This window comes from Arachis hypogaea, chromosome 10, assembly GCF_003086295.3.
Source record: "Arachis hypogaea cultivar Tifrunner chromosome 10, arahy.Tifrunner.gnm2.J5K5, whole genome shotgun sequence".
NCBI classification, from domain to species: Eukaryota; Viridiplantae; Streptophyta; class Magnoliopsida; order Fabales; family Fabaceae; genus Arachis; species Arachis hypogaea.
The window spans coordinates 7,168,716-7,191,983 of record NC_092045.1 but is presented as its reverse complement, the minus strand read 5'-3'; the positions used below and the strand labels follow the sequence as shown (position 1 = coordinate 7,191,983).

The following is a 23,268-nucleotide window of genomic DNA, read 5'->3' as shown; positions in this document are numbered from 1 at the left end:
GCTTCTGTTTGTCCTTTTGCATCACTTCGCATACTGCAGTTTTGCTTCTGATCCTTTGAGTTTTACTTTTACTCAAATATGAATAAACTTTGGGATGCTTTTAATAAATAATTTAAATATTTTATATACTAATATATGTAATTTGGAGGAGAATTACAAAAATACACAATATTACATATCCTGTTTATAGTGTAAACGAAATAATTAAAGTTGTATCTTATTTACATTATAAATGAGATAAGACACATGAAAATTTGAGCGTATCACGGGTGCAAATATGATATGTGGGAGACGAATTGAAAAACTTAAACGAGATACATGTTTAATTATTTCGTTTACATTGTAAACGAGATATTTGCTTAATTACCACGTTTTCACTATAAACGAAATATAGTACGACAAATTTGGTTCCCCTATAAAAGGTGCTGCAAGTGTGAGATATCATCACAAACAATTCACTCATTCTCCATTCTATTAACAAGTTTAGTAAAAATGTCTAGTAGTGAATATATTTTTGTGAGTGTATATCTCAATTGTCTCATGAGAAACAGTGATGATGGAGTTGTATCGAGTGTGATAGTCATATCCTTTTGCGCAATCGCTGTTAAGTACTCTATCTGAGTTAAAGAGCCTAAGTACCATGCTAAGTGTGAAGAATTACAGTATTCGAAGGAGTGCCGAGTACAGAATTATGGAGTCTAATCGAGCAAAGTACCATGAGCGTTATAGTCAATCTGCAATAGGTTGTCCTTGGAGTCTCCATGTTGCACTCCAATAGAATCTTGGATATTGGTAAGCCACTACTTGATGTGTCAAATAAGTTTATTCTTGTTTATTATTATTAATTTGGTTGAACGTATGCCAATATCATATTATTTCGACAGGAAAGTACGTAAATTTGGAGGACCACACACTTGTCTAAGCCTCGATCATGTCTTAAGACCATCGACAGTTGGACAACAACCTTATTTGTAGTGTAATCTTGCCTCTCATACAATCTAACCTATCTGTTACCATCCTTATCCTACAAGGTGCAGTCAGACAGAGCTATCACTTTAAACCATCATATAGAAAGGTTTGAATGGCTAAGCAAAAGGCAATTACAAAGATCTATGGCAATTGGGAGGAGTCATACAATAAGGTTCCTAAGTTATTACAAGCTTTGCAGAGTTATAGTCCCGGCACGATAACTAATTTTAGTGTGGTCCCGTACTATGACGGACACATGGTGGTAACCGACTGACTCTCCATTGGTACGTAACCTAAGGTAGTACGCAACATCCTGTAGGGATGATGGTGCACTCACCCCAAAAAAGATGAAAAGTATAGGTCTTCAGACGCCATCGCTTCTCGAATGCAGATATCAAGTATTGTCAAACATAAAGTTCCTAAGTTGCACCGTATTATCAAACTCAGCCTCCCTAAAATAAGAGAGAATGCCGTCTAGTGGTGCGAAAATATGGCTACCTTGCCAAGGAAATAGGAAGCAAGACCTCTGTTTAAAATAATAAATAAATTAAAACGACATTTTCTAAAAATGAAGATAAAAAAATATAATATTGATTTTTATAAATTAATCTTAAACAAGAAATGACATGTTTAAACAAGTAATGTTACAAACATGTCACAAAAATATTATATTTATTTAAAACAATTTGCTAAACAAAATATTTAAATTCCTAATCTATCATCACAGGTTTATGTCCTGAATAAAATAAATTATTTAATTACAAACATGTTCCACCGAATACAAACTAAAACAAGTTACTAATGGGTACCAACTAAACAAAATAAACTATCAACTAATCTAACCTAAGTCATTCATCCTATCACAACATCTACTATAGTCTTACATATTATTGCATAAACCATCTAACTATAACAACTATATGATATTTTTTACTAAACAAAACAAAATAACAATACTAATCTCAAAGTCTATCGCTCTAGCGATGTGCTACGTCTCGTTCAGTCGATTGATATTGTTCCTTCGTATATCTGCGTGAGTCATAATGTCCAACTAACTCAAATATGTCAAGAAAAAGCTCTAAGATGGAGGAGAGAAGTGAGAAATGGAAGAAAATAAAAAATAGGAGGCGCTATAAACAACTTACATATATAAGTGCACCCTCAACGAGATAAGAAACGCAACATGTGTACACCCGTGATCGGACCAACGTGCATGTGTTTTATCTCGTTTACACTGTAAACGAGATATGTAATGTTGTGCATTTTCTTAATTTTTCTCCAAATCACATATATCAGTAAATAAAATATCTAAATTATTTATTTAAAAAAATCCATAAACTTTGTATTATGGTTCTTTAGTCGTGCCTCTCTTGCATAGTTTTCAGAACCTCGGTCGAACTAGAAAACTGGTGAACCGGTCACGAAATTCCACACGGAAAAGAATAGGTGGAAGCCGATTTTACCCACCGGTGAAATTTTTAATTTTGTTAACCCCACCCCACATAAACAACGTGGTTTTCTAGTTCTTTAAAAAAAAATGAAAACCTTAACCAGTAACCCTCGAAGTCCCGTTCCCCTTCACTCTCTCCGACTCACTCTCATAAGGAGGTAGAGCTCTTAGCCTTTCATTCTCTCACTCAGTCTACCACCGCCACTGCACAGTTGCTACCACGTCGCCAGCTCCTCTGCATTGTCTCGCCAGCTCCTGTACATCTGTTGCCTCCATCTGTGGCTTGCCTTTCCCTCGCTAGTCTTTGCTTTGTCGTGATTGGTCTCTCTCTTTTCTGCCCGCGTTCCGCCTTCACATCATCAGGTATGCTTTTTATTTTTTTAGTTATTAGATTATAATTTGATTAACTAATTAACTGATTCAATTGATTTTGGATTGTTGTTGATTATAATTTATTGATTTTATGGCAGATTATTCAAATTTTTGTTTTACAATGTAATATATATAGGTTTCGTGGTCTATTTATGTTTTTTTTCCTCTGCCTTTTAGTATTATGAGAATATAACATCTATACATTAAAGACTTAAATACATCTTTCCTATTTCTATAGAAATCGTGATAGGCGTGTGGTGGATTATGATTTGGATGTAAACTGCAGCAGGGGTGTAGCGATTTACGTTGGGTAGCGTGTGAGAAGAAACTGCTACACTCCTCTAGCGGTTTCTGATGGAATACTTAAAAGACATAAAATGCAGTACCCATGTAGTGGTTTATGCTTTCCTATATATCCCCTAAAAAATAACATGTTATTGTTAATATAAAAACTTATAACAATTTTCAAATTCATCGAACCTAATTTCTTCTATTTATACTGACGTTGAATCTAATTTGATTTTTTTTCTATTATCGGAGTCATATGCCTAACGATCTTCTAAATTAAAGTTGAGTTCTTACGATATGGAACTCATACAAGAAATTGAAAAGTAGAGTTTTATTTGAGTGCTACAAGTTAAATTGGTCTTTTGAAATTGACAATATAAAATTTATATTGGAATACTATAAAAAAAATTGACAAGAATTATTCTTATTTTCCAAAGGTACAACATAATAAGAAAAGAAAATGAGGGGTTAAAGTTCTTGATACTATGTGACTTATTGTGATGCATTAAATACACATATACGAGTGGTTGAAGTCGTTATATATTTTGGTGTTATTTGTATGAACTGTATCATGCTTTTTTTTTTTGTTGAGTTTAATACAATACTACTTATGAACACTTATATTATTTTTATACCACTTTCGTTTACACCAGGTTGTAATGAATATAGAATAGTACACCAAAAGGGATGAATATTAAGTTAATTAACTCATGATAATCGGAATGATATACATACAACACATAATTCTTCATTTTATACCTCTTTAAGTTCCATTTTAGATAAATGAGAAATATTTTTATTTTATATGAATACAAGTTTAACATATCATTTTAGGTCAATTAGTGTAGTATCAAAACTAAAAAATATGTGCAGGGTATAGACACAACTTAAATCGTACTTAAACACCTTCCAAACTAATAAATTCAAATTCCAAACAAGGCACAACAATCATATGCTAAAGTTGACATTATTACTCATATAACCTAAAATTGATATAGACAATGTCCCAATCATTCATCCAACTTTTAAATTGATATAGGCAAGCATAAACCGCTATAGGGGTACCAAAGTTTATGCCTTTCAAGCATTTCATCAGAAACCGTTAGAGGAGTACAGCGGTTTCTTCTCACACGCAATGAATGCAAATCGCTACACTCCTATTGCGGTTTATGTCCAAATCATAATCCACTATACGTCTATATCGGTTTCTATTGAAATAGGAAAGATGCATTTGCGTCTTCAATGTATAGATGTTGTATTCTGATAATATTAAAAGGCAAAAAATTTATTTTGGTAACTTGCCCTAGTTATTATATATTGATATATTGATTTTTAAAACTTATTGCTTTTTTTTATAGAAATTGGGACTTAAAGCCCAAAATAAAAAAAACCAGACGGAAACTATCATAGAGAAAGCAATTTTAATAAAGTTTGCATGAAAACTTAAAGAAATACATGAGGGAATAGAAAAAAATGATATCCAAACTTAAAACTTGATTGTTGTTGTTTTAAGTAGATTTAGAATAGATAAATTGATGTTTATTTGAATTTATATTTATATAGAATGACACTTGAAAGGAAATTTTAAAGCAATTGAAATTTGATGCCAATTGAAATTTGTATATAAATTGTTGTCATTTTAAACTTTTAATGTAGGTTTAGAATAGGAATTTGATGCTAGTTGGAATTATTTGATTCTTGCTAGTTTAATATTTGATTGTTGTTGTTTTAAGGAAAATTTACACAAATAAAATGATTGAACGAAACCTTTACGCAAATACAACATTGGTAATTTCCAGACGCAAATGCAACAAATGTAATTGTATGTAATCTGTTACACCTTGTAGTAGAACTCAATTGCATGTAATCCACTACTGACTGTTGCGGATTATGTTGAGGACTTCAATACTCATAAACCGCTACACCTTGTAGCGGTTTATGCTCATATGGTGATATACTTATAATCCGCTACACCTTCTACTGGATTATGAAGAGTGTGAAAGCTTGGGAAGATGCCTAACAATACCAGTCTAATAGTAACAACTCATGATACAAAATGTACAAAGTTATACAAATACAGTCTTCATAAACAATAAGTCGTAGAAATATAATAGGCACCAGACATTAACACTAACACGGATTAAATTACTACATTAGTCATAAGTCATAAGTCATACAAATAAGTCGGAACTAACACTAACACAAACACACCAAAGGCACTAACACTAACACCCAAAACGTAAATTGCTACATGAGAAAATAAAATTCAAAAAACTAGAAGCACACAGACTAGAAGTCCTACGAACTACCGGCAACGATAGATCCTCTCTAGGGGCAAGATCTACGCGTGTGCCCAGGTTGTCTGCAGAGCCCGCATCGCTTCGGTCGGTTAGGGTCGGCCTCATCTATGTTGTTCCAGATTCTGGTATACCTCGGTCGCCCATCACGACAACGTCTCAAGCTGGGGTCCGGAATAACGGTCAGACCATCATAAGGTGGCCAAAGTCCCTCCGGTATTGGCAGCACAAAACCCATCTGGCACACCCTGAACACCTTCTGCATGGTGTAGACCTCGTCGACATAGATAGACCAGTCAAGCCGTGACTGGGCACAACATGCAATCGCATGGCAACATGGATAATGGAGAGCCTGAAAGTATCCAAAGTCGCATGTATGATCCTGAAGGAAAACTCGGTCCGTCCCAAGTGAAAAGCTCCCGGTCAGTGTCGTCTCGGCAATGGTGTACTCAGACTGGTGTCTATCGAATAGGGTGACAGTGAAGCATCTGGAGTCTTTCAAGTTGGGCTCCATCGCATTCATAAAAGACTGGCAGAACTTGGCACCGCTGGCCAATTGAGCCTCTGCCGTCTGACCACGAATCACAAACAACTCCGCTAGCCGACCATATGTGGACTTCACTAGGGCGGTAACCGGAAGATTCCGTGTACCCTTCATAACAGAATTAACACACTCAGATATATTGGTCGTCATGTGACCGAATCGTCTGCCACCATCCTGGTGTTGAGTCCACTTATCGTATTCTATTCTGTTCACCTAATCACACATTACCGGATTCTCAGTCCGCATTATATCAAACCAATAGTGAAACTCTACCTCAGTCTTCACATAAGCAGCGTTCACAAGCAAACGCTTTGCATCCGTGTCCTTGAAACTGAGTGCGAAGTTAGCTGCAACATGCCAAATACAAAATGCTCGGTACGCATGCGGGGGTAACCACCCACTGTTAGGGTTCTCTAGTGCAGCCTTGATGCCGTTGTGCCTATCTGAGATGACTTGTATCCCCTGTTGTGGAGTCACATGTTGCCTCAGGTTGGTCAGAAAGAAAGACCACGAGTCGGCATTTCCCCCTCCACGAGACTGAAAGCAATAGGCAAGATGTTGGAGTTCCCATCTTGAGCGATGGCCAGGAGCAAAGTCCCTCCATACTTGCCATATAGATGAGTACCGTCTATGCTAACCAATGGCTTGCAGTGTTGGAAAGCTTCAACACAAGGAGAAAATGTCCAAAAAAGACGATGAAAGTACACGATTGAGTCATCGACATCATCACCGACTTGAACCGGAGACGTCTTCAGCAAGGCAACCATCCCCTCCATGGTAGACTGCACACCAAGGATCCAACGAGGTAGCTCGGCGTAGGACTCTTCCCAGTCCCCGTATACTTGTGCTACCGCCTTCTATTTTGCCAACCACGTCTTCCTGTAAGTTGGCTTGAACACGTACGTTCCTTCGGTAGCTTCTTGCAACACCTTTATCAATACCGCCGAATTGTTTCGAACCAGAGGAAAGATCTTCGCATAGATCACGTGATAATCTAGTTGTCGGTGGTCGCTTGATATCGATGTAGCCAAGCATGTGCGTGGTCCGTTGTACCGTCGAACCTCCCAGGTTCCCTTCCGTGCTCGAATGCTGATGCGAATCATCCACGTGCAACCCTTTCCGAACTCCTTGCATCTCCCATGGTACTTAAGATGATCCAAATCCATCACTCTATACTCAACACCGCGCCGAATGCTGTAATCCTTTACAGTAAGCACAGCTTCCTTCTTATTGTGGAAAGATTGGCCAACTTGAAATTCAGCTACAGAATTTCCCTCGTGCAACCCTTGACCCCCAAAGGTTGGTGCTGACTCTGTCGGTTGGCCGATGGCTTCCAGATCCAGGGTAGAATAATGTGCAGGTTGCTCATGTGTGCCGGCACTTGATGATAGTTGACATGTTGCTGGGTTTGCGGAATTTCATCATCACTGTCCCTTCCAATGTCAGCAGGCTCTTCATTGGAATCATCATCTAGCATAGTATGTTCCACCCGATCCGGTTCTCCCTCACGTCCTACATCTGGAGATGGATGAATTGAGGTGAATACCCCAACTGGACCGGCTGGCCGATACTCCAACAAATACTCAGGTGCAACGATGGGCCTCGAGGTGGAGGGACCCCCCCATCGTGGTGGACTGAGGGTTTGGAGCGGATGCACCAGAACTATCGATCCCATGTTCCAGGTTTGCAAACAACTCGTGTATCCTCACTTCCGAGAAACTCCGATGACAATGAAACAACACCTGCATATCTTCATCTGTTTGTAACATGAATGTTTCATATTGCATTCCGGTTGACACAACCGCAATAGAAATCTTGTAGAACAGCTTCTTCACCCACTTTGTGCCACCCGCGCCTAACTTCTGCAGTATACTGCTCTTCAGATCGAACATTGTATCAGATGACCTGACGAAAATACTCAGTGGTTCTCTATCTGTAAACTTCACACCGTGCCTTATACTCTTTTTTATTTTTCCAGAATGGTGCACTAACACCAAAAAGCTCTCTTCACTTTCCATCCCTCAAGTTATGAATGAATGAAAATGACACTCTACACAACTTGCTGGGTATATATAGGCATCTTCCCAAGCTTCCACACTCTTCACAATATGCTAGAGGGTGTAGCGGATTATGAGTATTGAAGTCCTCAACGTAATCCGCGACAGCCAGTAACAGATTACGTGCAATTGGGTTCCACTACATGGTGTAGCGATTACATACAATTGCGTTTGTTGCATTTGCGTCTGGAATTTGCCAATATTGTATTTGTGTAAAGGTTTCGTTCAATCATTTTATTTGTGTAAATTGCCCTTATTTTAATGTATATTTAATATTTGATTGTTGATGTTTTAATATAAATTTAATACTTGATTGTTACTCTTATTGTTACTATTGCATGATTGTATTAATATAGGTTTAATGCTAATTAGTATTTTTCTAATGAGGAATGATAGGGGCCAGCAACTTTTGTGATTTGTAGCCATCGAATAGCTATCAATGATAATCTAATGGTGTGAGATTTCATCCAATGGCTCATTTTTCTTTGCTGGTTACATGCTGACCAGAATTTAATAAGTTGCTGGCCCTCTAGACTTTTTCTTTTCTAATAGTTATTTTTAGAAATTGAGATTTGATTGATGTTAAAATATTAGTGAAGACATTTATTTTCTACTAATATAGGTTTAATACTTATTGATTGACTATTTTATATTTTTATTTAAATGAGACTGGGTTAACTGGTTCAACTAGTGACCTAACAATTGAACCAGTATCCAGTGACCCAGTAGTCTGATCGAGTCGATCATCAGTTTAATTCTAACAATTATGTTATCTTGCATGATTTTAAGGATTGGCCGGTCGGACCGATGCAACTGTGAACTGGATGCTTATGCGGTTTGGTTCAACATAAAAAACTGCTATGTTGAAAATCGGATGTAAACTGCTGACCGGCTGGTCGGATCGAACCGGGCCCGGCCGGTTTTATTGAAACGGCATCGTTTTTGCGTTATAGAAGAGTCAGGTTCTCCTCGGTCCTCACTCCTCGCCTGAAGCCCTCGCCCCCCTCTCGAGCCTCATTCCTGATTCCTCAGTCTCGTACATACTCTCATTATTTCTCCCCAAAACACAACCCTAGCCTTCATCGCGCCGCTGTTGGTTTCACCGTCGCCGCCTGGTTCGTCGTAGTCGTTCGCCAAGCCTCCTGTTTCGTCGTGTTCGAAGGCCCTTCCATTCCCCCAACGTCAGCGTCTCCAGGTCCTGCTCCGCCGTCGTCTGTCTGTCGTGTTCGTCGCCAGCTCCCCGTCGTCCGTCGCCAGCTCGGAAGTGTTCGTCGCCAGCTTCCCGTCGTCCGTCGCTCTCCCTCAAATCTCTGGTCACTTCCCTCGCCGAAGGTAATGCCTCGGATGCTCAGTCAGTGCTCGGTGCTTTCTCTTAGTTGACTGGCTTTGCTCACTGCTTGATGATAAATTTTAACCCGTTAATGGCTTGTTCTTGTTTGTTCTGGGTTGATTAACTGGTACTGGCTTACTGATTGATGATAAATTGATCCCGATAAATTGTTACTAGTTTGTTCTTGCTTTTTTCTTTTTCTGTTGTTAAATTTTGTTAAAGTTTCTTGATGATAAATTTTGTGCTCATTGCCTAAAGGAATACTTGTAATTTAAGTTGGTTCTTAATACTCTTTTTGTATCACAAAGCTCACTACTAGTGCCTGCTGTTCGTGTTATTTTTTTTAGTTCAGAAATGATCAAATTATATTTGATTATTGAATGGCTCTGCTCACTACTGCTATGCTATGTTGTACTCTGGTTTGTGTCTTATTTGCTGCTGTGCTGTGTTTTTTTGCGCTCTGCTGTTCACTGCTGTGCTTTTTTGTGTTCAATTAAGTCAATTAAAACTATGCTTTGGGCTTAATTGTGCTTCGATTGTTAAGTTAGTTAATTCAGCATATGAATTTTGCCAACTATGCATTTCTTAGATTAAGACTTGCACTAGTTTCTTTGCTAGTAACAACTTATGCGACTGATTTTGCACCGTTATGAACTTATCCATTCCCCTTGTAGGCATGCACTTGGTGGCTTTGATGGAAGCACAATGGTGTCGACCATTGAAGTGTTTGATCCTCGTCGCGAAGCATGGATAACCGGGGAACCCATGAATCATCCTCGTCGCGAAGCACAATATGGTGTCTACTAACCCTTTTTTTTAATTATATAGGCATCTTTAACCAATTCTCCCAAGTCTATATGTGAGCTACCACCAGTTCCCCCTTCTTCTAGGGTAACCACTTTGTCTACAGGTTTATTGATGACTGCAGTTATGTTTTAGGGTATTAAATTTTTAATTTATTTATTATTTTATTATAAAACAGTTTTTCCAGTTGAACCAATGAACTAGTAACTAGAATGGTTCGGTGACCGGTCCGGCTTTCAGAACCTTGCTCTCTTGTATTAATTTTTTTCAAAAGTTTAGATACTATTAGAAAATTGTGGGTCTGTGTGGTTTGGATACACGTGCATTGATCTGTTTGACTTAAATATGTAAATCTTGAAGTTGTCAATTTATGTTGATTACATTATATAGAACTAGAATACTATTGAATCTTTCTTTTAATTATTTTTTTATTTTTAGAGAATAAATGCTAATCTGTGTCAATTTTTAGGTAATATACGAAACTGAATTTGCAGAAGACCAGGCAGTTGTTTATGCTTCTAAATGAGTTTTTAGTGTTACTCCTGACCATGATTATATAAAGGTAATGAATTCAAATTGGACTTGATACATTGATCGCCTCCTATTGTCCTTAGTTGCCACCATCTTTGATATCGCCGGTATTTTCATCTCACAAACACACAGTATCCCGTAATCAGACATGAATTTGTTGAATACAGTCCCTTCATCAGCGCCTCCATGCCCTTCTCTACCTTTGCGCACCCACTCCAACCTGTCCAAGTCACTCCAATTCCCATATCCGAAACCATCCAAATTCACATCTTACGGAGCAAGGCTGTAAGTCGCACTACTATTCTGTTTATACACATTTAACACTTGAAAATTCTCACCAACAGTGTAAAGGAAATTGCGCAGCTGCGAGCTCTTTGATTTGCACCAAGAGCAAGTCCCTTATGAAGTGGCATGGTCTTGGCAGAAAGACATTGTGAAGGAAAAGAAGGCTCAGCTTGAGAACGAAGGAGATTGCAGTGACACCCTTATTGTTCTGCAGCACCCTTCCGTGTATACATTGGGTACTGCCAGTACCAAGGACAACCTAAATTTCAACATCAACAATGCACCCTTTAATGTTTATCATACTGAGCGAGGTGGTGAAGTTACATACCATGGTCCTGGCCAGCTAGTTCTGTACCCTATTATCAATCTAAGAAGACACAAGATGGATCTACATTGGTACCTCAGGACACTGGAAGAGCTTGTCATTCGTGTTCTTTCTTTGACATTTTCCATTCAAGCTTCTCGAGTGGAAGGTTTAACCGGTGTCTGGGTTGGTAAGTCTAAGTTCCTTTTTTTTGCTACTATGCAACCTTAGACTTGTATACTTTTGATAATAATACCACTCAAATTTAGGTTCATAAAAATATAATATTATAATTTCATATATCATGAAAGATTAGCTTGATATTCAAGATTATTGGCTTTATCAAAATAGGTTGGATAAATTAGTCTTGGTCATGTTTAACATTTTAGATATTGCAGCCAAGTTTACAATCTTTCTGGCTAACTTGTAAACAATTAAGTTTATGACTTCACGACTAAACTCTCATGAGTTTTAGTCTAGCTTTACAGTTATACAACGTTAGATGAACTCTCAGGTTGGATTAATTTGGTTTCAGCTTATAGAATGGCTTCTACAAGGACATATATAAATTATATGCTACTGCCTGATACCTAAGCTTTCAAGACATAAATTAGTTGATGGATTGATTAGTCCAAAACCATTGTCTTCTTTTTTGAAATTCTCCTAACTCCTCGTTGAAATTTGCTCCAGGAAACGAGAAAGTTGCAGCTGTAGGTATAAGAGTGTCTCATTGGATAACATACCATGGCTTAGCACTTAATGTCACAACAGATTTGACTCCCTTCAAATGGATCATCCCATGTGGCATACGCAACCGCGAGGTTGGAAGCATTAAAGGGTTGTTACTGAGAGAAGCTCAATCATCAAATATGGCTGCTAATGGAACAAATGATCTGCATTCTATTATGCATGATGATGGCGGTCTAATTGGTATTACTCGCAACTCCTTGATTGAAGAGTTTTCAAAAGTGTTTCAGCTTGAGTACCGTCACAGAACTATTTCTGTACCTATGTTGTATGAAAGGAATCAAAGTGATATTGTTACTGAAACACAGCAAAGTTGAATTTGTTTGATATCATACGAGTCCTTGGAAATATTTATCTTAAGGGTAAGCTAAAACATTGCAACTACTTTTTATTTCTTTCAAGTTTCAAATGCCAAAGATGACCAACAAGATAAAACAATACAATAATAACAGGAATCCATTTCTTGTTAATTATTATTATTATTATTATTAATGGTAGCTGTATTCCTGGAGTTTTCTTGAGTTCTTATTCTTCTTTAATGGTTTTGATTTTGCTTCTAGTGGTGCCAATGTTGGTTGTGAAGTCTCAGAATTGGGTGCCTCAGAAGCTGCACTCAAGTATAAGATAAATTAATGTCGCATTGTTTTGCCAAAATTTTCATGGAAAGCAAGTACATTAACAAAGAGCAATAAATCATTGTCTTTTACACAACTTAGTCATATTAAATTTTAATTATCAAATTGAGAGATTTCATAAATACCTTGTGGGCTTAGTGGAGATTCAGCTATTGGAGGAAGTGATTGGTCATTTGATCCAAGCATTGCTGGACCTGCGAATAAATATTTTCTATATATAAAACACTTTATCCAAATTGAAATTTAACTCAATATGGGATTTAGACAGAGATGGAATTTATCATAAGGAAGAATGTGAAAACGGAAAACATGCTAAATTACAAAATAGTATAGCAATTGAACAAAGTAACTACCTGGAGCTGGTACAGGAGAGCCAGAAGCTGCAATAATGTACAATAACAATACTTCATTAGCTATTTAAATATTTCATTAAGAAAATAACAATGGGAAAAGGTACGTTTTGATACATTATTATGTAATAAGAATATTAGTAATTTAGATTATTACGAAAAAATATTATTATTTTCTAAATTATGTTTGAGAAATTGCATGTGGTAATTTAGATAGACATCTCTTATAAGAGAATATAGAGTAATGTAACTCAATTACACAAGGTAATGTTGAGTTTAGATAGTTTCATCCAATTATCCAAATTCCAAACTTAACCAGCACTTATCAAACCCCTTTTAGGATATATTTGTGAATTTTGATTTTTGAAGAAAATAACAGGAAATAAATTAGAATAAGTATAGAAAACGAATTTTTAATTAGACAACATTAGTTAATTTTTTTATTATAAATTGTTTTTGTAACAATCGTTTTTAGGAGGTTTAAGGTTTTAGGGTTTAAGATTAGGATTTATGGTATAATATTTAAGATTTAGAATTTAGAATTTAAAATTAAAAAAAATTGAGGATTCAGAATTAAAAAATTTAGCCGGCTGCAAAATAGCTGTCTCCCTATTGAAATTATGGGATTAGTGTGTAAATTGGATTAAATTTTTTATACTTTGAAGCGCCCTTCTTTGCCTCTCCCTCCAAAATAAAAACTTTAAGGAATAAGGACACACCTTTGCACTGTAAAGGAAGTTCATTGATGTTGCATGCTTGTGGAAGAAAAAGGGCAAGAACACTGTTAATAGGTAATGGGATTGGAGCATTGGCTGAAATCACAAGGCAAGCACAATCTATACTATTACTCATCAAAGACCTTAGTGAATCACAACATGAAGATGATGGTGCTAATCCATTACTTGAACTTCCTGTGATGAAGTTTGCACATGGTGTGAAATTGGTTATCATTGATGTTGTGCATGGTGTAGTAATTTGACCCTTAACCAAGTTTAGTGTACCCATAATTATAATTAGTATGGTTGATATCACAGTGATTTGGAAAGCATATGTGAGTTGTCCCATATTAGTCTTTGGTGGGCTAAAGAATGATTTGATTGTAGGTAAGTGTCTTTGGATGTTGATTGGTTTGATCATAAGATAAGGACATGATTTATGCATTGCAATGACTCAACGAAAAAGACTTGGTAGATTTGAATTTGATGATTTAGGAGTTCAACTACTTTAACCAACATGTGTATTGGAATATCTTTTGTTAATTCCCATTGCTGTATTTGGTATGGTTGGTTAGAAATTTAGAATGCGTATTTTCGTTTTTCAAAACCAAATGTATGAAAAAAAAAAAAATCAATACACTTCTCATTTGGCATCTTTTTGTTTTAGCATATTTTAACACTAAACTATTCTCTTATGTTTCAAATAAGCATCTAACTTTATCTAGGTACACAAATTTTTAAAATAGAACAACGTAATGTTAGATAAATTCACATAAACGTACAACATTATCCTTTTTAATGTTTTATACATAATATTTTTTATAATATCTTTTTATACTTATTTTTGCGAAGTTGGATGTTCCCTAAACACATATTTAATGAGATAAATACTCTTAATTGTAATTCCATCTTAAACCAGATTAATTAATCTTAATTATAGAATCATTTCTACTAAAAATTAGATCCAAATAAAGCTTTAAATATTAATATATGTGAGGCTAGAAAGTGTAGTAAAATAAATAATTTGCAGATAATTTTCAAAAAAATACCATATGGTTACTACTAAACTTGGAGTTAAAGTCAAACATATTAAGGAATACTACTACAACAGTTTTATTACATTAAATTGAAATAAAACAGTCCATTAGCTATAGTTATACGACAACATTAACCTTTGTATGTATGACAATGTGGAACCAGGAAGCTAAAGCTCAATCATCATCATCATCAAGTTGCACAAGCACATTAACTAGCTTGAGTCCTTGCTTGAACTACATAATGGGAAGCTCATCACACCATCATCTTCATGTTGCTTTCAACTCTCAAGTCTGTCCTTAATGGTGGAGGTTCCAATTTGGGAATCCCCATTAACCAAACTCTTGCTTTGTCTCTTCCTAGTGCTTGCAAAGTTCAAACTCCACCAGTAAGCCAATGCAAAGGTAAGAAAATAAAAAAGACAAAAAGACAACAGAGAGAATATAAGGCTAATAACTTATTGGTCATGGCATGAATTTTGTAGGTGTTAATGGAGGAGCATCTTCGGGTTCTCCGGTGGGATCTCCATTTGGTTCCCCAGCTGAATCTCCAGCTGATTCACCTGAAGGTTGAATTGCACCTTCAGATTCAGGTTCAGATTCTCCCTCAGGTATAATATTGTAGTAAAGGAACTTTGAAAATTTTACCCTCCTTTTCATGATATAATAAACTCAGAATTAACAGTTTAATTAAGATTGTTAGTAGAAAAGATGTTTCAATGCATGATAACACTTTTTAGTTTGGTGTATTCTATTGTTGTAGTTGCAGGATCTAAGAGAGTTCCAGGAACAAATGGTGGGTCATCTGATGGAAGCAACATTAAATTCCCCTCCCACTTTTTGCTCTCTCTTGTAATTGTTTCTTGTTTCTCTTCCATCACCAACCTCTGATTTTTGAGTCTTGTCTGCAGAGACTTGAGAGACTTGAGTGCTGAGGTTTTTTAATGATGTTTTGCCTTTTGTTGTGTTACTTCTTATCTATGTAGTTTGTATAAATAATGAGTTTAATTTTATATATGTTTCCTTTATTATTCAGGCTTGATTATGCCATAGAAACCTACTGATTAATCTAAATTTTCTGAGCTATGAAACAAAACTATGTATGATTCATTAGTTCAACAGCTAATTGAAACTGGGTTCAATTTTCTTTAATTTACAAAGCATAGAGCATACGTATTCATGATTCATATAATGTATTAATCTACTAATGTAACTTACATTGCTTATTGTGGGGAATTGGGTATCTCGAACTGGGAGGAGGAATAAATATGAGTTGTTAAGTTCTTGCTGAATAATCCTAAAGTCCCACATCTGGGGGATCAGAATGTGCGAGTGATGCATTGGGATATAAAAGAGAAGGGAGTACAACAATTCCAATATACTTACCTGGACGGGGTCGATGGGCGATCAAGAAGGCCGATGGCCTAGGCTGGTGACTTCCATTGCACTTCGGAAGGGTGCCCGCCTAAGGTCTACCCAAGTGGTGGAGCTTACGTCATAATTTGTGGCAGTGGGGGCCTGCGTTCGCGCGGCCTCTTCCAATCCAGTTCAAAAGTGTTCGGGCCTTAGTTCTTTGGGCCTGCTCGTTATTCTACGCCGTTCTACTAAATCGAAAAATATACACTGGTAAAGGAAGATATAGAAATGTATATTAAAATAAAAGGTTCCATGTGGATTAATTTTAGGAAATTATTTAATTTAATTAATTAAAACTTAAATGTGAAAACAACCCAATCCCTCAAAGTGTAAAAAACACAACTAAATGGGACTGTTTTTAAATAAAAAAATTATTATTTTTTTTAAAATTGAATAAACACGAGAATTTTTTTAAATTGAATAAATATAATTAATTATACGAAAGTAATAATAGGAATATATTTATTTTTATTAAATTAAATTATTATAAAAGTCGCATTTTAGTAAATAATGCTCTTTCAATTTTTTTTGAAAATAATGAATTTTTTTATTGATGAAAAATGCCCAAGTAAAAGAGCCCCACCCATGAAGGGCATACCCGTAAATATCATCAAAGACGAAAGGGAACAAATCAAGTTGGTGGGCTTAAATCACATTTTTATTTGAAAAAGAAAGTTACAACAACCAGTTTGGATAACCAACTTAATTAAAACTCTTTTGATAAAATAATTTAAATAATAAGAGAAAAGGGGTTGTTTGGATAACCAACTTAATTAAAATTCTTTTGATAAAATAATTTAAATAATAAGAGAAAAGGATAAATTAGTCCCTGACCTTTTAACCTGCGGACATTTTTGTTCTTGACCATTGAAAAATATATTTAAATCCCTGACGTCTTTGAAAATCAGACGGATTAATCCCTCCGTCCATAACCCTTCGTCAGATCCGTCAGAAAAGGCTGACCTAGCTCCCCCTCTGTTTACCTGGCTCAACGGTGTTCCCACGTGGCACGCTAGTGGGATAGATTTTTTGAAAACGGGACACATAAGTCCCTCTCACTCAAAACGACGTCGTTTTGAGTGCTGCCCTAATCCTAAAATTCATTTGGGTCGTTCCTTCATGGTGGTGGCTGGTGGTGAGAAGAAGAGTTGTTCAGATTTCAACAATGGCTATGAAGGGGCATCATCAACTTCAAAAAGAAGCGTTAATGGGCATCATCACACCTCACACATAACAGAGATCATAATCACAAGCTTCTTCCGCCTTAAGTCTTAGATCCTTTGCTTCAGTTCTCATCTCCATGACTTCTTGAGAAATATATTATCTCTATCTTCCATTCCTTTTTCTTTTATCCCTTAACACACATCATCACCCATGGTGGGTGGGAGGCTCTTCAGCTCTGCCTTCTCCAACACCAACAACAGTAACATTGTTCTTCTTCATCAGAACCAATCTTTCCAGCCGCTTCCTTCTCCGTCCATCTTCCTATCTTCATCACTTCCTTTTCTCGGTCCGTAATTTTCTTCCCGTCGTTGACCCCTTTTTCTTCTTTTTTTTCCTTGTACTTGTTATTGCTTGTTGTTCTGTAATGGCTCTGATGATGTGATCAAAGTTTGTCACATCGAATCATTAATCTAAGTTAGCTAGCTAGCTATTTAATCCACTACAACAAGAATTTTCAAAATATTATATTTTTATATTCATCAAAAAAGCGCACTCATCAAAGATTTGATTGGTTCAATCTTATTATCCAATTAATTGAATTGTTTAAACAAGCCATGTTCAATTGTTCATGTTAATTGATCAGGTTCTCGATCCATGATGAGCTTCGAAGATGTTCCAGGAGGAAAGGGGTGTAAAAATGGGTAGTTCTTCTGGACATGAGGAGGACGAGGAGGAGAGCATGGAGGAGTACTTGACGCAGCCGGCGGAGAAGAAGCAGCGGCTATCGGCGGAGCAAGTTGAGTTCCTGGAGGAACGACCCAAACAAATTTTAGGATTAGGGCAGCACTCAAAACGACGTCGTTTTGAGTGAGAGGGACTTATGTGTCCCGTTTTCAAAAGTTCCATCCCACTAACGTGCCACGTGGGAACGCCGTTGAGTCAGGTAAGCAGAGGGGGAGCCAGGCCAGCCTTTTCCGGCGGGTCTGGCGGTGAATTATGGACGGAGGGATTGATCCGTCTGATTTTCAAAGACGTCAGGGATTTAAATGTATTTTCCAATGGCCAGGGACGAAAATGTCCGCGGGTTAAAAGGTCAGGGACTAATTTGTCATTTTCTCAAATAATAATTAAAGCTCTTTTTGATAAAATAACTTAAACAATAAATGACTCTGTTAAAAGTAATTTATAAATTTAAATAAATTATTTTGTGTTTAAATTTTTAACTCTAAAAGTGCTCATTTTATAGAAATGTGATGAAAAGTAGAAGTATTATGAGAAAAGTCATTTTTTTAACTTCTCTATAAACTCCTAAATAATTTCTTAAAAAATTGTAATTTAATTTTAAAAATTGCACCAAATATTAATACTACTAATTTTCGTAAGTCAAAAATTTAAAAAAATTACTTCTAAAGTTTCAAACAGCGCTAAATATATTGATAAAAGCACATTGGACGAACACACCAACAGAGGTAGAGATTTCTAATAACATAGAAAACTCTTCCAATAGTAGTAATCTACAGAGAAAACTACACCAATTTTATAATTTCAACTAAATTTAAAAAAAAAAGCTCACAAAAAATAGAACCCTAAACTCTGCAAGAAAGCCCCTCTGCTTATATAAATGCAAAAGTAATATTTTCATAAACAAATTATCCTCTTTATTTCTTTTTTTTCCTTCTTTGACATTTGTGATGTATTTATATTAGTTTTTAATGATAAAGATTTTATAAAGTTAGTTATTTTGCACTAGAAAAAATCACTCTATATATTTATTTTACATATTTTTAATATGTATATTTTATTCTAGCATATATTATAAAAGGGTAAATAATTGTTATATACACATAATATGATTAAATATTTAAGATTAACAAATTTATTTCTATAAAAATTAGTTTAACTGATTAATTATTAATACATTTTATCAAAAACGTAAGGAGCGTCACCATGGTGAACAAAAGAGAATCATGAAGTCTATTTGGTTTTTTGGTGTTTCTACAAAAAAAATTTTGGTGTTTCATGTGAAACATGCTTTTTCATTAGGCCACTTGATTTAGCTTTTTAGTCAAAATAATGTAATTCTGTGTGTGAGAGAGAGATAATAATGTATTCTGAAAATGATTAGAGTTTAATATCAATACTTGAACCTTGTAAAGTTGATGAATTGATAGAAACAACACACTTCCAAGTTCCAACTGTTTATACCTTGAAATTGAAACCTGCCTCTACACTTCAAAATTTAACTTCATAGGACCATGTTTCTTGTAATTTATGCTTCTCCCAGCCAGGGGATTTAAATCCCTTTAACAAGAGACTATAAACTAATTATTCAATGGATTCCATAGAACATTGGATATCAATTTCAATTTACTTACCTGAATGGAGTCAATGATCAAGATTCAAGAAGACCCATAGATTAGGCTGGTAACTTCCATTGCAGTTGGGAAGGGTGCTAGCATAAGATCTACTCTAAAAAAATTTTAAATTTAGCATATGTTGAGTCTTTTACATATCTTTTGGTATGTTTTTTTTTTTAACTTTAAGCATGGGATTTAGTCAAAATATTTTTAGCATATATATATATATATATATATATATATATATATATATATATATATATATATATAAGTTTAGCTATAATATAATACATGAATTAAATCTATGATTGATGTCAATGTTGGTGTTGTAATGTCTTGGAAAGCTTACAATTTTGTATGGCTAATTTATACAATCAATTTGTAAGATCTAACATCATTTTTGTAATCCCTTTTACTTAAAAAGGATCTCCTTTACTTGAAAAGGAGAAAATAGTTTTGGTTTCGGTTCATTTTCTTCCTTACTTTTTTTTTTAACTACAAAAAGAAGTCTTTTTCTATTTCAACAACGATAGGTAAAGTATGGTATTTTTAGCACGAGTAAAGTCTGAAAAATGATAGTAATTTGTTTTGATGTACTTTTACTTTTATTATTATTAATAAATAAAAAATTGTGTTCACCAAAATAGAATTTAAAAGATATATTAAAAGTGCTTATTAGGATTCTTAGTGCTCTTCTAGGGTTTTAGTGTCCTTTATTAGAATTCTGATTAACAAATAGAATGAATGATCTTAGATCTGATCCTAAGCATCCTAAACATGAGAAGGAGAGCGAGGAGGAAGAGATTGTCATCCTTGATGAAGAAGACATCTCGGAAGGAGTACAAGCATGTACGAAGAGTCTTTCAAGAAGAATTTTTGTAAAAAGACCTTTTTCTGCTGGAATAATGGAAGGTGCCATGCATGCTATTTGGGGTAGACCTGAAGGATTTAGAGTGGTGAACAAAGGTAATAATTTATTTCATTTTTTATTTGAGAAAGAAACAAATATGCTGAGAATTGAAAGAGGCTCCCCATGACTCTTTAAGAATTATATCCTACATGTTAAGCATTGGAGGAGGACGAGGCCTCACGAGAAATAATGATCTCTGCAATCCTTATTTGGGTTCAATTCTGGGGTTTGCCAAAACAATTCAAAACCCTGGAGGTTAGACATAAATTAGGTTCATCTCTGACATTGATTTTTTCGAGGTTAAAGACAAAATCTCGGATTATCAAAGCGAAGGTGGAACTGGAGTGTGATAAAAGCTAAGAGACAACATGAAATTGATGGGGCCAAATCAACAACCTCTAGAGATGAGTTTGAGGTATGAACGTATTGGTGTATTTTGTAATTACTATGCCTCCCTTGGACATGAGACAAGAAATTGTCAATCATTATTGGAAGACTCATCTAAAAATTAGATTAAACAGGAGAGCATAGGGGATTAGGTCAAGGCAGACCAGGTTGGAAGGAGAGTTGAAAGGCAAAAATATGATGATTCAAGAATAACTAGAGCTGATGGTCATTCTCCTGCACAACCAAGGAAGAAACCAGCCCCAATGTGGCTTCTAGAGAGCTTTTCAAGTTTGAGTATGGAGGACAAGAAGCAGCAACCAACCCTCAAGCAATTAATGGCAAATAGTTCTAACGTGCAGGAAGATAAAGATGCAGAAGTGGAGATTGCTAACACTAATTCAGGTGCTGATTCGCTAAATATTCTTAGAGAGCTATCTATTCAAATGAATACTGAGGAATATAGGCTATTTCTGAAAATAGAACAGAATGCAAAAATAAGAAAGTAAAACTGAAGCAGATAGCTAGAATAAGAGACAATATTATCAAGACTTATGTTGGCAATAAGAGAAACAATAGTGGAAAGGAGAATGAAGGAAGTTAGAAAAAAGCGTGTTTAGAGGAAGAGCTATTAATTGAAAATGAGGTGGAGGGTGCCAGCCCTCAAATGGCACTCAAAGACCCATGAAGCTACTAAGCTGAAACTGTCGGAGTTTGGGGAGACCCCTGACAGTCCAGAATCTTAAAGGGATATATCAATCCCACTCTCCTGTGAGATTGTGTTCATCTGTAAAACTAAAAACCAATTTTGTATAGTAAAAAGAAAATTGAGAAGCTGCAGATTTGTGAATGGAAGATTAATAATCCAATTGGGACAGCGGGAGGAACAATTCTGGCCTGGAAAGAAGACCTAGATCTCGAAGTAATTATTGTTGGAAATTACTATACAACTGCAAAGGTAAATGACACATCTAATAACTCTTCATAGGGATTGGTGGGTGTTCACTTAAGCTATTTGGATCATGAAAGGCTAACTCAATTCGAAGAGATCTTAACAGTTATTCAATAACTACCTGAAAATATCATTGTTTTCAGAGACTTTAATGCCATTGTGAATCAACAAGAGAAGATGGGAGGAGACCTTAAATCTTGGGCTATTATGTCTAAGTTTTCTAATTTCATTGATGGAAATGGATTAATGGGCTTGGGCATGGTAGCGAGACCATTCACATGGTCAAATAAAAGAAGGGGTTCGAAGCATATTACCGAGAGATTGGATAGAATGCTCGCTTCAGGGGACTGGTTGAATATCTACCCTACTGCTTCAGTGATTAAATTGAAGGAAAATGGGTCTGATCATGCGTCATTCCTCTTGGATACTAATCCTCAAATGAAGAAGTTCAAGAGAAGATTCAAATTTCAAGATTGTTAGTGTGGAATGGAGGAAATAAGGAATGTCATCACTGCTACTTGGAGCTCCAGGTTTGAGGGTTCAGCAATGTTTATTCTTGCCAGAGAGTTATCCATACTAACGGCTTCACTAATGTCAGTGTTACTGCAACTAATACCTTCCAGAAAGCTGAGAAAAGCCCAAGGAGTTTGCTAACTTCTTCAACCAAGGCCAAGGGCCCACATCCAAGTACTTGAAGACTCAATTAAAGATTGCACAAGTAGTATATATAGGAAGAGTTTTGAACTAGAAAGAAGGCTGGGACCTAGAGGGGACTCTGATAGCAGAGGCTCCAAATTAGATTTTCTTTTCTGCATTTAGTTTACATTTCATGTACTTTTTTTTTAGTTTTCAGAGCAATGATGAACTAAACCCCATATCATTAGGGGGAGGAGCTCTATTGTAATTCAAATGAATTAATGAAATTCTTCTTCTTCTCAATCTGCTTGTTGTAGCTAAGAGATAACTTCTGTGCTTAATCGATCTATTCACTACCGGGAGGGGGTTTAAATCCATTGAATTTCTACGTGAGCCTCAGAAGGGGAATCATAGAAATTAGTTTGAAGCTCTTTCTCTCATAACTCTCTTGATCAATAAACTTTTGGATTGAGTTGAGATCTTGAGAACTTGTGTGACTCTTGGATAAGAGAATTGAACTTAACCTCTTCTCATGACAATTAGATCAAGGAATTGGCAAATTGATTATGTTAAGAGAAATTGGGTCGCCAAGGAATTGGGGCTCAATTAATTACAATCCACCATAGATCTACTTCATATGATTGAGAATGAAGTTGAGACCCATTAATTCATGATAAATTATGATATCTCCAATCCCTAATGAATCTCTCCCATTGTTATTCTTCACTTTAATTGC

The 23,268-nt window shown here is 35.8% G+C and overlaps 3 protein-coding genes, 1 long non-coding RNA gene and 1 other non-coding gene across 11 annotated transcripts; 3 read left to right on the top strand and 2 right to left on the bottom strand.

Annotated features, from left to right (window-relative positions):
- Positions 1–5,407: 5,407 nt before the first annotated feature.
- Positions 5,408–6,696, bottom strand: LOC140175561 (uncharacterized). The gene is made up of 3 exons (XM_072204070.1): positions 6,559–6,696; positions 6,149–6,457; positions 5,408–6,028 (listed from the first exon to the last, which is right to left on the bottom strand). The coding sequence occupies exons 1-3, from the start codon at positions 6,694–6,696 to the stop codon at positions 5,408–5,410; spliced, it is 1,068 nt and encodes a 355-aa protein (XP_072060171.1).
- A 2,243-nt stretch (positions 6,697–8,939) lies between these two features.
- Positions 8,940–12,499, top strand: LOC112715002 (octanoyltransferase LIP2p, chloroplastic). Of its 7 annotated transcripts, none has more exons than XM_072204540.1 (6): positions 8,953–9,309; positions 9,982–10,198; positions 10,581–10,673; positions 10,775–10,927; positions 11,006–11,421; positions 11,922–12,499. In XM_072204540.1, the coding sequence occupies exons 4-6, from the start codon at positions 10,791–10,793 to the stop codon at positions 12,293–12,295; spliced, it is 927 nt and encodes a 308-aa protein (XP_072060641.1). In that variant the 5' UTR covers positions 8,953–9,309; positions 9,982–10,198; positions 10,581–10,673; positions 10,775–10,790; the 3' UTR covers positions 12,296–12,499. The 7 variants fall into 7 exon arrangements, with proteins under 7 accessions (XP_029145410.1, XP_072060640.1, XP_072060641.1 ...); XM_025766733.3 differs by having other exon boundaries at positions 10,994–11,421; XM_025766735.3 differs by having other exon boundaries at positions 8,956–9,309; positions 9,982–10,103.
- Positions 11,922–14,083, bottom strand: LOC112715003 (non-specific lipid transfer protein GPI-anchored 16). The gene is made up of 4 exons (XM_025766736.3): positions 13,683–14,083; positions 12,967–12,993; positions 12,739–12,807; positions 11,922–12,585 (listed from the first exon to the last, which is right to left on the bottom strand). The coding sequence occupies exons 1-4, from the start codon at positions 14,026–14,028 to the stop codon at positions 12,467–12,469; spliced, it is 561 nt and encodes a 186-aa protein (XP_025622521.1). The 5' UTR covers positions 14,029–14,083; the 3' UTR covers positions 11,922–12,466.
- Positions 14,084–14,872: 789 nt separating this feature from the next.
- Positions 14,873–15,744, top strand: LOC112715005 (uncharacterized). The gene is made up of 3 exons (XR_003159432.3): positions 14,873–15,118; positions 15,199–15,324; positions 15,477–15,744. It is a non-coding gene; the product is annotated as an uncharacterized lncRNA (long non-coding RNA).
- A 347-nt stretch (positions 15,745–16,091) lies between these two features.
- LOC112718872 (U1 spliceosomal RNA) lies at positions 16,092–16,252 on the top strand. Its single transcript, XR_003161199.1, has one exon. It is a non-coding gene; the product is annotated as a U1 spliceosomal RNA (small nuclear RNA).
- The last annotated feature ends 7,016 nt before the right edge of the window (positions 16,253–23,268 follow it).